Source organism: Mercenaria mercenaria, chromosome 7 (genome assembly GCF_021730395.1).
Source record: "Mercenaria mercenaria strain notata chromosome 7, MADL_Memer_1, whole genome shotgun sequence".
In the NCBI taxonomy this organism is placed as follows: Eukaryota; Metazoa; Mollusca; class Bivalvia; order Venerida; family Veneridae; genus Mercenaria; species Mercenaria mercenaria.
The window spans coordinates 1,667,018-1,682,366 of NC_069367.1; the positions used below are offsets into that span (position 1 = coordinate 1,667,018).

The following is a 15,349-nucleotide window of genomic DNA, read 5'->3' on the forward strand; positions in this document are numbered from 1 at the left end:
ACGGTATGCTTTGGACATCATGAGTTGAATTCTGGACGCGTATTCCTGTATGGTTTCTTTGGAGGTCTTCTGCGCATTTTCTAATTTTGCTCTGTGGGTTCTCGCTGGTGTCCTGTGGCTAAAGCGTTCTTTCAATGCGGTGATAAAGTTTCTTGTATTTTCTCTCACGTCAGCATTTAAGCTTGTAGCAAAGGCTGCTGCATCATCCCTCATGCATAGTATCAGATTTTCTCTCTGTTTTTCTTCATTCCATTGGTATTTTCTACATAATATTTCAAACTTCATCCAGAAGTTTTCCCATTCGTTCGGTTTTCCATAAAAATATGGCATTGATTGTCTGGGTTCGTCGTAACTTCTGACGTGATGTGATGCTGGTGAAGGTCCTCTGCGGTTGTAGTCATGCTGTGGGTAGGCGGTAGTGTGGCGAAATCTTCTACGGCGTATGGATGGGTCCGGGACAAACATGTCGTATTCTGGGTCTTCCGGTGATAAGTCGCGCCACCTGGGCTGGTGTATTGGATGATGTACATTATGGCGTCTGGTGGGGCTCGGGCTTGAACTTCTTCTATTGGCCCTTGGCATTGAGTCGTGACGTTGAGTGTTGTAGTGGGGTCTCATTCGTGTTCTTCCTCTGTCTCTGCTCCCGAACAGGAAGTCATCTGGTTCTTCATGCGAAGCGTGCGGCTGCCTTAGTGGTATTGGACGTCTGTCTGGTGGGTCGCCGAAGTCTCTGTATGGCATCCTGGGTTGGGTGTTCTCTAACTCTTGTAAGCGCTCGTACAGGGAGGCAACTTTTGCTTGTAGTAGCATGTTTTCTTCCTCGTCCTTTGAAGATTGGTGTCCTGTGGGTAGGGAAGTCGGTACTTGTAGTCTGGGCTTTACCCTGGTGTGCTCATCTCTGTTCATTTGCATAAATGGAGGTTCATCTGGATATCTGTTTCTGGTGGGGTCTCTTTGGTGTGGTGTGTTCTGCGATGAATCTGGCCCTAATATTATGGTGTCGGTGCTGAAGATACTTTCACTAACATGTGAAATTGAGTCATCTGTATCTCGTTGAATGTCGGTTGTTGTTAACGGTTGGTTTGCTGCCTGGTTGTCTGGAGAGAAATACATCTCCTCCTCTGGTGGGGCATTGGTATTCATGTTGTTACTTGTTCTGTCGTTAATACCGAGTGATGCTGTTGGGAGTGTTCTGGATCGCAGTTCCATCTACGGCTATCGTGCTTCAGCAGAGCGTAGTCTCGTGTTTGATCTTCTTTTCAGCAAACTAGTCTTGGAAATTGACAACAACTGAGTATTCGTTCTTTCTTGGACTGACAATAACTGAATATTTATTCTTTCTTTCTATAACAATATTACTGGAGCCAATTTTCAGACAGAATTTTGAAGTTCTTTTTGCAATATGCCTATGGAGTGCTCTTTAATATAATTTTTTGAGACGGTAACTTTTTACGGACAAAAGTAAACAATCATCCACACTATAATGCCAAAAAAATAAACAGTGGATACTTAGATTATAGAGCACTTACGGACGCTGAAATACAAACGTTATATTAGTTGGCTAGGAACTGTCACGTCATAGATCCGAAACTGGGTCTGCTACAGATCTCCGTGGATTTGTTGGGTACTTGATTTTATGTTTGTTGAGTGCTTGGTTGACAGACTGTGATTTATTGCCAGAGGGTAAAGGACTCTCAAGGTGATTGGCCTTTTATATGTATTTAAAAGAGATCAAAAAGGCCTGGGCAGAAGAAAGAATAGAGATGTACAACGATAAAAATCATATGACGCTTGCGCGCTCCAGCTTCCTCAATGTATAGCCAGAAATATGCTCTCACCGTTGTACTAAATTACTAACAAAACGATAAAGTCATATAACGCCCAGTTTTACCCGACTTCCACACCGTATAGCCGGAAGGTTGTTAATGCTTTTACCGTTCTTATATGATAAACTGAAACTAAGCTTTCTGATCAAACTCGCACCGAGCTTCAACCTTACGGCGATCCTTGTCAGTTGAAATAGAACAAATGCTTAGCGCAGTTGAAGGAAGAATAGAAAGGTTAAGATATGACTTCTTGTGGCAATTCACTTGCTGGCGGCTAGCTTCTTAACTTTGATTTTGCCTTCAAAATAATTTTGAAAAAGCGTACAGTTTCGAAAATACAAAAATTTACTGTTAAAAAAGTAAGTTGCTTCCAAGTTGAGAAAATTATTTATTTTCAAAAACTATCCCGATTCTGACACCATTGATGTGGGGTCTGTTTTTACTGTTGTTTTACCTTCTCTTGTTTTATATAACTGTTCTTTTTATAGTTTGCTTGGAAGCGGTTATTCAATAAGCTATTATGTCAGAATTACTGACACGTCAGGATGACACCACCCTTTACTTAGAAAGGGAAAATAAAAACACAAATACTGAATAAATTTCAAACCAACCAAATTTTTACTTTTCTTTCTTGTTATTAGTTATTGACAAAATAGTTATCTAATTGCATGATCCAAAAGTTACATTATGAAACAAGGCAAAATCACTGTTAATGATAGCTAACCAAGTCTGTAAAATGTGATGTTGTATAGAAACTGTGGCAAAACACACTAAGATTGCTGTCAAAATAAACAAGTTAAACAATACATTTAATCCTGTTAAAAAGAAATGCCACATGCTGTTTGAATGAGTGTGAAAATAGTCTTTGTTATTCTGTGCTATTACATTGTTGTTGTGTAGCAGCAAGCCTTATAAAAAAGTTACTCTAATTATGAAAAATATTTAAGTAAAGAATCCAAGATGGCTGCCACTTAAAGCAAAAGAATTTAATCTTTTAATTTATTACTTAATTAAATTTAGCTGTAAATCAATAAAATAATTTCAGTAATTTTCAGTATCTCTAAGGTAAGCAAAATGCCAAAGTTCCTAAAATAATTATCAAATATTATTAATTAATTAAATTTATACCTTGGAGATTAAGTTTTATTAGATGTTTTCAGTCTGGTGGAAAGCAGCAGAATGACCAAATTCTGCCAAAAATCTACTGAGGTAAAAATGTCCTGCAGGTGGCACTGCAGTCTTGACAAAAATGTAACACTTAATCTGATTGGTCAGCATCTTTGCTTATCATTTTGACCAATCAGAGATTATCTAACAGATTACATTAAACCTTGACCTTGGTGATAAAAATAATCTCTTTGTTTAAATTCTAAAAATAGAAAAACATGTCTTAGTTGCATGATAAAACAAAAACAGCTTAGAATAATGAAATTATAGAATATGCAACAAAGTTAACAAGAATATAATGAATTTAAACAATAAAATGTAACTAATAACTACATGAACTAAAACTATCAACATCTAAGTATGTGTGCATGAATGAATGAATTAATGTTAATTAAGACTCAATATAAGTGTTCTTCATGCAATACAATACAATATATCTGGGCAGTTCCTTAACATAGACTGGCCCAGGTGAAACCCCGATTGATAGACTTGCTATATACCTTAAAACATATAGGAGTAATACTGTTGTGGCAAAATAATTATTATGCAACTTATGTAACATTATTAGTAGGGACATTGTTCATTATGTAATACAATGTAACAAAATCTAGCTCAAAATCTGACTTTACAACACCTTCATTAAATCCTTAGATTATTTACTGATGATGAGGATGAGGCTGAGGATGAATCCATCCGTGGTTTAATCTGAAAAACGTTCTTTAAGCCCCAGTGATTATCATCAACTTGTCTGACACAATTTACAAATCATTTCTACATCAGAAATATTATTTTTTATATATTTTTCATGCCGACTTAAAACAAACCTTATCATATCCTATCTTAAAATTAACGAGACATTTTAGAATATTTCAGGAACGCCGTGTCACAAATGAAGCTATTGAAAAGCCAAGGTAAAAATCTTTGTATTTTATGATTTTTCATTCCATTATCAACCAATCACCTATTAATTTAACGCCGTTTTCATGTTAAAAATATAAATAAACTAATATATTGTTTTTACCATCATATAGCTTTCATCACAATCAGCATCAGTTGTGATTCATGAAGATCAATTTTAGGCACAAATATTTGAAATTGAAAACAATTGTTTAAAAATACTAAGAGGCTATAGTGTAATAATACTGTATAAAAGACCAAAAGGTTAAAAAAAATAAGTATATTTGTGCAAATGCATTTAGCTATGTCTTGTACAACACGTAGAACAAACGCTAACAACAATAAGCAATAAGCCACGTAAACCTTTATCTCTACTCTTTAACCGCACTTTCGGGTATTATCATCAAAGTTTGGTGAGAATCTGCAAAAAAAAACACGAAAGTATTACATGAATAATAAACCAATGCATCCTGATATTTGCATACTGCCTCCCGAGAACCTCTTGTGTAGGCAGAAGAATTGATGTTATTGTTGGTTAAAGACTACCAGTTATTTCCGTATATACAAACAGGTAAACGCTCTGTTTTAGACTGATTTCTAAATATCTAAACACTTTAAATCCCACCACATTTAGGTGAGGCACTAATTAGGGAATAAAAGGCTTCACTGTCATCATGCTGGACACAATTGATTCTGCCTTTGCGACCAGTGTAGATCACGATCAGCCTGCATATACGTGCAGTCTGATCAAGATCGTCACTGTTCGCCAATCAGTCAGTATCTTTTTTGTAAGCACCCCTATAGACAGTTAATTGCACTGCCCAAACTGAAAGAGGTACAAGTTCATTATAGAAATTCAGCAGGGTAAGGCAAAAAATGATGAATATGGGACCCATACTGAATATTTTCGGTGAGACATTGTTTTAGTTTGGAAGATTATTCGCCAAGAGCAATTACAATGCAAAATGTTCTGTGAAATTGTCCCGCAACTTGTCTCTTTTGACTAACAACTTGCCATTTAATTAAATCAACCACTATTTATTGATAGGTCCGGATCTTAAGGCTATGTTCATTTTAAACAGGACAGAACAGAACAGAACATACGTTTTATTTAGACTTGTACATAGTACATCGTCATATACATATATATAATATACAATTAAACTCTTTAAAGCATTGTTGGATATTATTTATGACTAGTGGCTATTTACACAACATTTTGATGGGATGTTGTAGCGTAGAGTTTTATTTGTATTTTTTTTATTTATTTAAATGCCCATTTTACTCTACTGCATTTATATCTTTATTAAGATTTTAAGACTGTTGAAATCAACACAAACACACAAATCTTGAATCTATATATATAAGTATCTAACTTTGCGTTGCTATTACACGATAATACAAATTAGAATGTCTTTATTCTATAAACTACTGTGGTATACCTAGACGGCTTTTAGCCTGCTAAATGTCTTTTATGGCCTGGTCCATCATTCAATTTGGGCAGTGCCATTTATCATTTGAAGGGATTTTTACTGAAAAATTGACTGAATAGCGGACAGTGCAGACCGTGGGCAGACTACACGGATGATCTTGGTCTGCACTGGTCGCAAAGGCAAAGGCAAAATCAAAGTTTAATTTGCTTGGCCTGTTATTGTAAAGTGTTACATTTTTATACCCTTCACACATAATAGCGGGTAAAAGTGTAAAAGTTAATGGCTGGAATATATCAAATAAAGAAATTTCATGATTAACATGAACTGATGTTTGGAGCAGAAAGATCTTGAATACCATGACAACTTTATTAGGCATGAAAATCATGAAAACAAGAAAAAACGCCGCTACTTTGATATACCTTGCTCTAAATTAGTTCATATTAAATGTTTTCTCAAAATACACCGCACGCCGCGACAGATGTTTAAAAATTATTCATTCCGAAGGTAATAAAAACGGATTTCCTTAACATAACCACCTTTATTGACAATTAAGAAGGATAAAAAGCCAGTTTGCTTTAAGATAATAGGCAAAAATGGACACAGCTGCCGATATATTAGGCTAAATTCGTTTCTTAAACTGATTAATAGAAATACGAACCGATTGTCGTTGTGAAACAGATGCGCTCGGCATTGAAAATCGACTTTGATTAAACATGTTTTAACAACATTTTATTTCTCTGTCGTAAACGGCATCCTGTTTGTTGACTCATCGGCTTGATGGACAGCATTTTTAATATAAAAAAGCCCTCTGCGGTTACGTTTATCGGTTTATCATACGTGTCCATAACTGAGTCACTTCGAAGGGCCAGAGTACAGACATACTTGAAACTTACCAGAATTATCCCCACCTTTTCCATTTTTCCCCAGGGCAGTTTTGTACGGAGATGTTTGACTGTAATTGTGTGCCACTTGCTTTTACATTACGATGAAAGTGATTTTATGTTAAGCTAAGGTTTCTCCAGATACGCGGGTAGAAATCCTCGCTGTCTATAACAGCACTTTGTGCTATTTGGACGATATATTAAACATGGGCAATTCGTTATTGTTGTTGTTGTTGTTTGTTGTTTGTTGTTTGTTTTGTTTTTAAATTTCGTCTCGATGTTGGTTGATATATCTACACAAATGATTCAGAGTTAAATATGGCCGGCAAGGCGGATGCTATTGGTTCGTTAGCAGACTGACATTCATCAGTAATAATTTGAGCCGCGCCATGAGAAAACCAACATAATGTCTTTGCGACCAGCGTGGATCCAGAACAGCCTGCGCATCCGCACAGTCTGGTCAGGATCCATGCTGTTCGCTTTCAAATCCTATTGCAATTAGAAAAACAGTTAGCGAAGCAACTATGTTGGTTTTCTCATGACGCGACTCATTTACCTATACTTACAAAATATTTGACAAAAGATAGTGTTCTTATTTTGGAATTGTTCATTCCCAAAATTCTGTTGGAGAAAGACCCAATGCTCCATTATATTGCCTTTATATTTGACGGATAATATGATCTCAGAGCCTATGGTCATATTGAAGACATTTACCTTCGTAATATTTATGGGGAAAAAACTTCTTCAGAAGTGTTACCGTTATCATAAACAAACCCTCACTGTCAATTACGCACACCGCTTTTTTTTTCAGACGACAAAATCCGTACGACAACTCACTATAATTTGAATACATATAACAAATAGTTAGTATTAATTAAGCAGACAGCAACTAAATATGAAATACGTTTTTATATTCGAATTCATTTAATACCTGATATAAATTACATAAATATAACATAAGGAACATGTTGAAATGGAGGAAAAGTTCTCTCGAGAGATGCATTCCAGAGCATACCTTTTATTTTTTGTTTCAGTGTGTTGATTTTTTTTTATTGTATTTTTGCAATGTATTCTGTAAAGCGCTTCCGAACGAACGAAATGATAGATAGAACCAACCAGTATCAAATGAAATGTATCCATCTTGAATACGAAACTATTGTGGATGGTCATATGGGATAAATGTAATGTATCCATCATGAATACGAAACTACTGTGGACAGTCGCATGGGATAAATGTAATGTATCCATCATGAATACGAAACTACTGTGGACGTTCACATGGGATAAATGTAATGTATCCATCATGAATACGAAACTACTGTGGACGGACATATGGGATAAATGTAATGTATCCATCATGAATGCGAAACTATTGTGCACAGTCGCGTGGTGCTAAAACGAATTGTTGATGGTAAGAGAAAAATAGGTATAGAATAAATCTCCATAATATAACTACGCAATACTAAATAATCTAATGATAATGTTCATAATTTTTCTGTGTATACTAGTTTGCAGACACTAATTATTTCAATGTTCATGATACAATGACAATCAATGTAAAAAGAAAAAAGACAACCAATGCTTAAGCGAGACTCAAGGAATTTACACGAGAGAATGACTTTATATAAACATGTTTATTATCATGTCAAAGAACAGCACAAAACATATTTGAACCCGTCTTAGAAAAAAATAATCACGAAGACTTTTGATGCTAACCTGAAAAAGGAAAGAATTTAACTGGTGAAAAATATCAGTTTCATTACAATAACATGATTGAATTAATCGCCCTAGACACGTTTATTCTTGTTTAGGCATTTTCATAATTTGTCCGGAGTAGTTCGAGCAATACGAGGTTTTACTAATCATAGCCCGGAGCAGTACGGGCAATACTTATTACAACCCGGACATATTACACATTAATATTTCTTTACAGAAAAGCCCAATCTATTAGTATTCTAGCCTCTCTAGAGTAGGAACCTCTTTACAACGAACTGAACGGAAAATTGCTAGGTGGGTTTAACGTCGCACCGACACAATTATAGGTCATATGGTGACTTTCCAGCTTTTATGGTAGAGGAAGACCCCAGGTGCCACTCCATGCATTATTTAATCACAAGCGGGCACCTGGGTAGAACCACCGACCTTCCGTTAGCCAGCTGGATAGCTTCCTCACATGAAGAATTCAACGCCCCGAGTGAGGCTCGAACCCACACCGATCAGGGGCAAGTGGTTTGAAGTCAACGACCGTAACCACTTAGCCACGGAGGCCCCTACTGAGCTCAATGATGAAGAAAGAGAAGAAAGATATTCAGTCTGCGCTATGACTGCCCACTCAATTCTGTTGGATTTTGTAAAGAAATAGCCTGATACCTTATTATTGAAAAAAAAAATGTATAATTACCTATCATTGAAACACCTCCTTGTGTCAAATCTATAAGAAGAAATTCAAGTTGTAAGTTACATAGTTCATGTACAAGTGATAGACTAACAACGATCGTCAGTTCAAAGCAAAAAATTTGGTAAATGAATGAAAAAGAATATTCCGTATAAATATTGGTACTTACCAGAACAGGTTTTAGTACTGATTATGACGTCATCAATGGAAATATCTCCATGGTAAGTTGGTCCTACGTCTGCTACAATTTTAATTTTGTAATCGTTAGGAACTGACGATACAGGAATGGATATAACAGCTTGTTTCCAACTCTGTCCTTGGTCACCTGACACCTTGAACATCTCCCTTTGACCATTTTTACACATGTCCTAAACATAAAAATTTTAATGTACCTTCCTTAGGCCAGATTTACACATTTCCAAAATATAAAGCGTGACCCCCTTGACTATTTTTACACAAACATAAAGCTTACCTCCCTTAGACTAGTTTTACACATTTCCTAAACATAAAGCGTGACCCCTTTGACCATTTTTACACAAACGTAAAGCCTGACTCCATTAGACCATAAATTATTTACAATGTTCTAAACGTTAAGGAAGATTTTCTAAACGTTGTAATGGAAAGAATCGCGTGACGTCTATGGCGTCCACGCGCACGTTGCGACAACAAGTTGACGTCATTTTCGTGGAAAATATTAATGCGCGTAACTTTGATTTGTTTATTACATTTTCGGAGAAATTATTTTCGTATTTTTCCTGTCTTTCATTACAGAACTATAATTTAGACATAAATTAACTATATGATAGTGGGTATGTAATAAAAAGGCTATCAACTTTGTATGTGGATATAATGCAGTCGTTCTTTTGCGGATATTATCGCTACATAACTCGTGCATATATCCACATACAAAGTTAAACAACCTATAAATATTGACGTGGAACGCTTTCATATCGGGCGTGGAAGTTGATGTCATTTTCGCGGAAATATTAATGCGCGTAAGTTTGGTGTGTTTATTACATTTTCGGAAAATTCTGTATGCATTTTTCCTGCCTTTCGTCACAGAACGATAATTTAGACATAAATTAATTATTTGATAGTGGGTATGTAATTAAAAGGTTATTAACTTTGTATGTATCCATATACAAAATTAATAACCTATAAATATTTCAAGAAAATAGCTTGAATATTATACAATTTGTAAAGAACTTATATGTGATATATTGTAAGAAAAATATTTATATAATACATTTTCAGAAAATAAGTTCAATAATATATTATCATAAAATAACTGAAGTAATTTATTTTCAGAAAATAATATCATAAATGATATATTTTCAGAAGATAACATATACAATAATATAAACATAACCTGTAGGTACACTTTAAGATTGCCTATCCCGTCCCCATACATGTTGTACCAGAACGTGAGACATCTTTGTTGCAAAGCTGGTAAAATATGTGACAGTAGCGCTGCGTCGTCGTTCATTTTTCTTGGTGAAGACGATTCTATATATAGGTACTTTCCTTGCCCTAAACATAAAACGACATATTAAGGTTGTTCTGCACATCCGGAAATATTTTTCTTCAGAGTTTAATTTGATCAAAACCTTGACTTTCTTTTTAGAATTTTAGAAAATTCGACAAATAAAAGATAGTTGGCATGCTTGAAATTTTGATAATTTTGAAAATTGGAACCCTACACAAATATTCATTTAAACACCTGATCTAACCTTCCATTTTTTAAATATTCTACATCGGACAACATCTGACCTAACCAATCAATGCCTAATGACAAAACACCTTTTTATCAATGAAAGTCTTAGCAATCTATTTAGTTTGTTTGTTTTGGGTTTAACGCCGTTTCTCAACAGTATTTCAGTTATGTAACGGCGGGCAACTAGCGTTCCTGGATTTTGTACCAGTACAAACCTGTTCTCCGCAAGTACTGCCAACTTCCCCACATGAATTATCAGAGGTGCAGGACGAATGATTTCAGACACAATGACTTTTGTCAAATCGTCACGTAGAACATACGCCCAGGATCGAACTCGCTACCCGCGATCCGTAGACCAACGCTCTTCCTACTGAGCTAAGCGGGCGGGCTTAATAATCTACTTATGACAATAACTAGATTTATCGATTAAGTTCGGTAGGGCTCAAGTTTATCTTTACTTTAAAAAGAGATAATGCTGCTGTCTAAATAGAGACAATATATAATTTAAAAGTTTGAAAAATACTAGTTTCAATATTACAAAATGATATTATAAAATCAAGGTCACAAAGGTAGATAATCAAAACAGCGCATAGCACTTTCTATTATGTTAATCAAATAGTGAAACCTATGACAGATACATGAGAGAGCAATAATCAAACATTAAATTTAACAAGGAAATAAAATATTTTATGTTCATATAAAAAATGCAACAGCCATATTTTAATCAACGACATTACGATTCTTATTTGCTAGTTAAGCTAACATCACCATTTCCTAGGGTGTGGTCATCATCAGGGCCTGTGTCCCTGACTGTGTAGGTCCTGTCTGAAATGTCCAGTCAAATTTGTCATCCCGGGCTTGCTCCCAGTCACACAAGCTGTCGTCATCAAACGTGCAAATGTCTTCAGTTTTGGACGCTGGAATGATTACAGTGTTCTTATAACATATGAGTACAATTTTCTAAATGAACATCGTAGGAAGCTTATAGTTTTTGTTGTTTTTTTATGGCGTTTCGTCTGTCTTCCGATCCAACATTCACCAGATAAAGAGGTATTATCCAAAACGGCTTTGGATACATTCTCTTGTAACTTTGTAACGTTTTACATTTATACATCGAGCTTTTTAACAAGTTTCTTTCATAATCGTAAATTATTAACACGTTTCATGCATTATCTCAAACTATAAACATGTATCGTTTAACCTTAACAAGTGGCATGCATAATCGAATAAATTAAACAAGTTTCGTGCATAATCATAAGTATTTGATCAGTTTTACATGTTTTGCAAATTATCAAATTTTTAGTGCATAAGTGCATTAGCTCTTTAACTCTGCTAGAATCAAATATTTCTCTTTCGTTTTCCTAATGTTTCGGACAGATAGGATTCTGGGAAACTGAATGACTCAAACAACAAACTTACATGAAACATGTACGTTGAAAGTTTTAGACATGTTTTGTCCCAAATTGTTATGTACCTCACATACGTATGTCCCAGAATCCCCTGTTGTAGCCTTTGATGTTAGATACAGCACGGCACCTTTAAATATAGAAACATACTGTTAATATAAAAACGTTTTAAACAACATTGGTACAAACATTCGGAATTACTTTTGAATTATATTTGAAATTCTAAAAGACAGGTTTAGGTTGACGATTTTTTTAAGATTGGTAGTATAGTATATAACGGATACATTAGGTACAGGGCCGCCATCGATGTGTTTTAGCGAAGCTGGAGGCGTTGAATTCTTGAGGAAGCCATCACAGCTGGCACGCAGAAGGTGAGTAGTTCTACCCAGGTACCCACCGCTAATGAAATAATGCAAGGAGTGGCACCTGGGGTCTTCCTGCACCATGAAATCAGAAAAGCCATCAAATGGCCTATAACTGAGTCGCTGTGGCGTTAAACCTAACTAACAATTAAAAATAAAATATTTGTGCCCGCGTATCTCCGTTATGTCGTAAGGACTGATTTTCTAACATATTTACCTTTCGATACAAGTTTAAGTTTTATTTTTTTTATCAAGGAAGTCGCAGACTCGTTAGACATATGTAATATAGACAGAAATGGCGAAACTATTAACAAAAATGGCCACGTAATTTCAATTTCAAATTAATAAACGCTTCATATGTGTATTACGTCTAGATATACAATACGAAACTTATATTTTCAATACCACAAAACTGAAATTGTATATGCATGTACAAAACAAAATACGTCATGCAAAATTTGCCTATATTACGTATTAATTACCTTTATTACGTATCTTAACTCTCCATATGACAACTCTTAGTAAGAAAGAATGAGCATGTATATTTATATACAGAACAATTACCACTTTGCTGGCTACTCCATCGAGTTCCTAAAACAGACTGCTTTAAGGGCTCGGGCAGTTCTATAACGTTAAAATAAAAGCTTATCATTTTTAAAGGAATTTTATCTTTCTTTTGATGCATTTGCAATCATGTCCCGGAATAGAAATTTCACACAACTTAAGTTAACGTAGTTTTCAGCATTAGTACGGTATAATAGGTTTTGGACAGGAAGACTGTTGGTCGTTTATCAACTATTTCTTTATTTTGATGACAAACTCCTAGATCATACGTAGTTTTCAGCATTCTTTACAAATATATTCTTTCTTTTAAAGGGGCTGTTTTTTTTTTTTAGAAAATTCGAATCTTCAGATGTACGGGACAGTTCGGTATAACATGTATCAGACAGGTAGATTGTTGGTAAAAATGTTCGCTTATCAAACAATTCTGTATTTTGATGGCATACTCCTAGATCATATGTAGTTTTCAGCATTCTTTACAAATGGCATCTTCCTTTTAAAGAGTGACAACTTTATCAGAATTTTTCAAGTATTTCATTGTACGGGACAGTACAGAACAGAAAAGTTCACGCTGGAATATTGAGTTTACTGTTAAATGATAACACACCTGTAAAATTGACAAATGGTCCATGACAACTTTTTACTTTCCTCCAGGAAAATCTGTTAGAACTACTGTTGTTGTGGCTGCTACAGTTAAGAACTATCGCAGTGTGTACAAGAACTGTCATATTGACCTCGACATCAACGTCTGAAACACACTTATAATGCTTTAGATACTGTAAACGACACAAATAATGTTGTAAATAATGTAAAAGACACATACGATAAATACTGCAAGCGACCCTTTCAATGCTGAAAATATTATCAGGACTGTAAAAGACACTTGTAAAACTGTAAGCACTGTAAAAGGCACTCATAATGCTTGAATCCTGTAGTATACACATTATGTTGTAAATGATGCAACTACACTTATATTTATATAATACTGAACTGAAATACGGTAAGACACTCATAATGCTGTAAATACTGTTAAAGACACTCATACTGCTGTTAATACAATAAAATAAACAATAATGTAGTAAATACTGTAAAAGACACTCATAATGCTGTAAATACCATTTAAAGCACTCATAATGCTGTTAATACTGTAAAATACACTCATGATGCTGTAGTAAAAGACATTTTCATGCTGTACATGCTGCGAAAGATATGTATAATGCTGTGAATAAAACGTAAAAACAATTTAAATGAATAGAAACAAATGCAATGTTTGTGAGTAGTACCATTGTGGCACATAATAGATGCCTCTGACTGATCTACCCAGCAAACACACCACGTTGTTACAACGTTGTTATGACGTCTTTTCCTGACGTTGTAACAACGTTGTTTTTTGGTTGATAATGAAAGGTGCGTTGACGTCTTGTCACAACGTTGGAAAGACATCTTTTTTGCAACGTTGGAAAGACGTCTTGTCCACAACGTTGCAAAGACGTTGCTTTTTGGTTGATAATGAAAGGTGTGTTGACGTCTTTTTCACAACGTTGGAAAGACGTCTTTTTCACAACGTTGGACAAACGTTGTTTTTTGGTTGATAATGAAAGGTGCGTTGACGTCTTTTTTGCCACCTTGGAAAGACGTCTTTTTCACAACGTTTGAAAGACGTAGTTTTTTCTTTGATTGTGAAAGGTGTTTTGACGTCTTCTGCAGTGTTGGAACGACATATTTTTAACAACTTTGGAAAGATGTATTTTTTACATTTGAATGACATCTTTTCTCAATGTTGTTTCGTCTAAAAGCACAAAAAAACCCCCAACAGTCTATGGTTTTAAACAGAAGTGTACTGAATAATAGAATAGTCACAAGACGTATCTTAACATACTGGGTCTAGTAAGAAAACATACTAAATATGATTCAACTGAAATGTTTTTATTAAAAAGTACATATACCATTCAATCAAAAATAAATTTTGTTGATGCATGTAATCTGTAAAAAGAGCTGTTCAGGGACAGCAACAGTCAATCGACTATTCAATAGCTTTTTAACAAAATATTTCATCAATGAATACAACGATAAACACTTGTGGAAATTGGCAACCATTTTGCTTGAATGTAATAAAGTGTCATAGCATATAAAAAACAAGAGCTGTCATAGAAGCAGCATGTTTAACTATTTTAAAACTTGATACTAAGTGAAGAAACATTATCTTGAATTCTAGCATAAAACTGCTGTTATTGTCACTTTTCGGGGGTGTCTTAACAGGAGAGAAAACATGTATTAACAGAGAGATTTTCGCGCTCACATGCTGTTGTAACACCTTTTTATTTATGCGCGTTCCGTGGCAAAGCGTAAACGTATTACGGCCCCAAAACGAATAATTCAAAAGGAAATGACGTGAACGTGATAAAACAAACTTTACCGCGCATTTCATGGGAATTTAATGACGTTGAGGGACAATATATTCATTTACTTGGTTTTGCGTTTTATGCCAGAATAGCGTTAGCGCATGTTCTTTTCTGGTTATAACATCTACAGAATCCCTCAGGAATCATTGGTACCTGGCTTGGGTACCAACCAATCCCTCGGGATTCTGGAGATGTTGTAGCACGAAAAACATGCGTTATCCCTACACAATTACTTTATGTTTGAACAAAAAGCATTGAATAATAGCCATAAATGAGTGAAACTGCCTAAAATTCCTTTAAATAAT

General features: G+C 35.0%; 2 protein-coding genes across 4 annotated transcripts in view; both read right to left on the bottom strand.

The window, feature by feature from the left end:
* Nucleotides 1-4,007: 4,007 nt before the first annotated feature.
* LOC123555711 (MAM and LDL-receptor class A domain-containing protein 1-like) lies at nucleotides 4,008-11,203 on the bottom strand. Of its 3 annotated transcripts, none has more exons than XM_053548959.1 (5): nucleotides 11,082-11,203; nucleotides 9,969-10,129; nucleotides 8,769-8,967; nucleotides 8,606-8,635; nucleotides 4,008-4,311 (listed from the first exon to the last, which is right to left on the bottom strand). In XM_053548959.1, exons 2-5 carry the CDS (start codon nucleotides 10,083-10,085, stop codon nucleotides 4,262-4,264), a joined length of 396 nt encoding a protein of 131 aa, XP_053404934.1. In that variant the 5' UTR covers nucleotides 10,086-10,129; nucleotides 11,082-11,203; the 3' UTR covers nucleotides 4,008-4,261. The 3 variants fall into 3 exon arrangements, with proteins under 3 accessions (XP_053404934.1, XP_053404935.1, XP_053404933.1); XM_053548960.1 differs by lacking the exon at nucleotides 4,008-4,311 and adding an exon at nucleotides 7,837-7,920; XM_053548958.1 differs by lacking the exon at nucleotides 4,008-4,311 and having other exon boundaries at nucleotides 7,928-8,635.
* Nucleotides 11,088-15,349, bottom strand: part of LOC123556140 (fibropellin-3-like) — a 33,222-nt gene continuing 28,960 nt past the window's right edge. The window contains exons 11-13 of the mRNA XM_053548908.1: nucleotides 13,250-13,390; nucleotides 11,733-11,849; nucleotides 11,088-11,230 (exon numbers count right to left, since the gene is read on the bottom strand). Coding sequence (XP_053404883.1) covers nucleotides 11,088-11,230; nucleotides 11,733-11,849; nucleotides 13,250-13,390 — 401 coding nt within the window. The remainder of the gene's footprint in view (nucleotides 11,231-11,732; nucleotides 11,850-13,249; nucleotides 13,391-15,349) is intronic.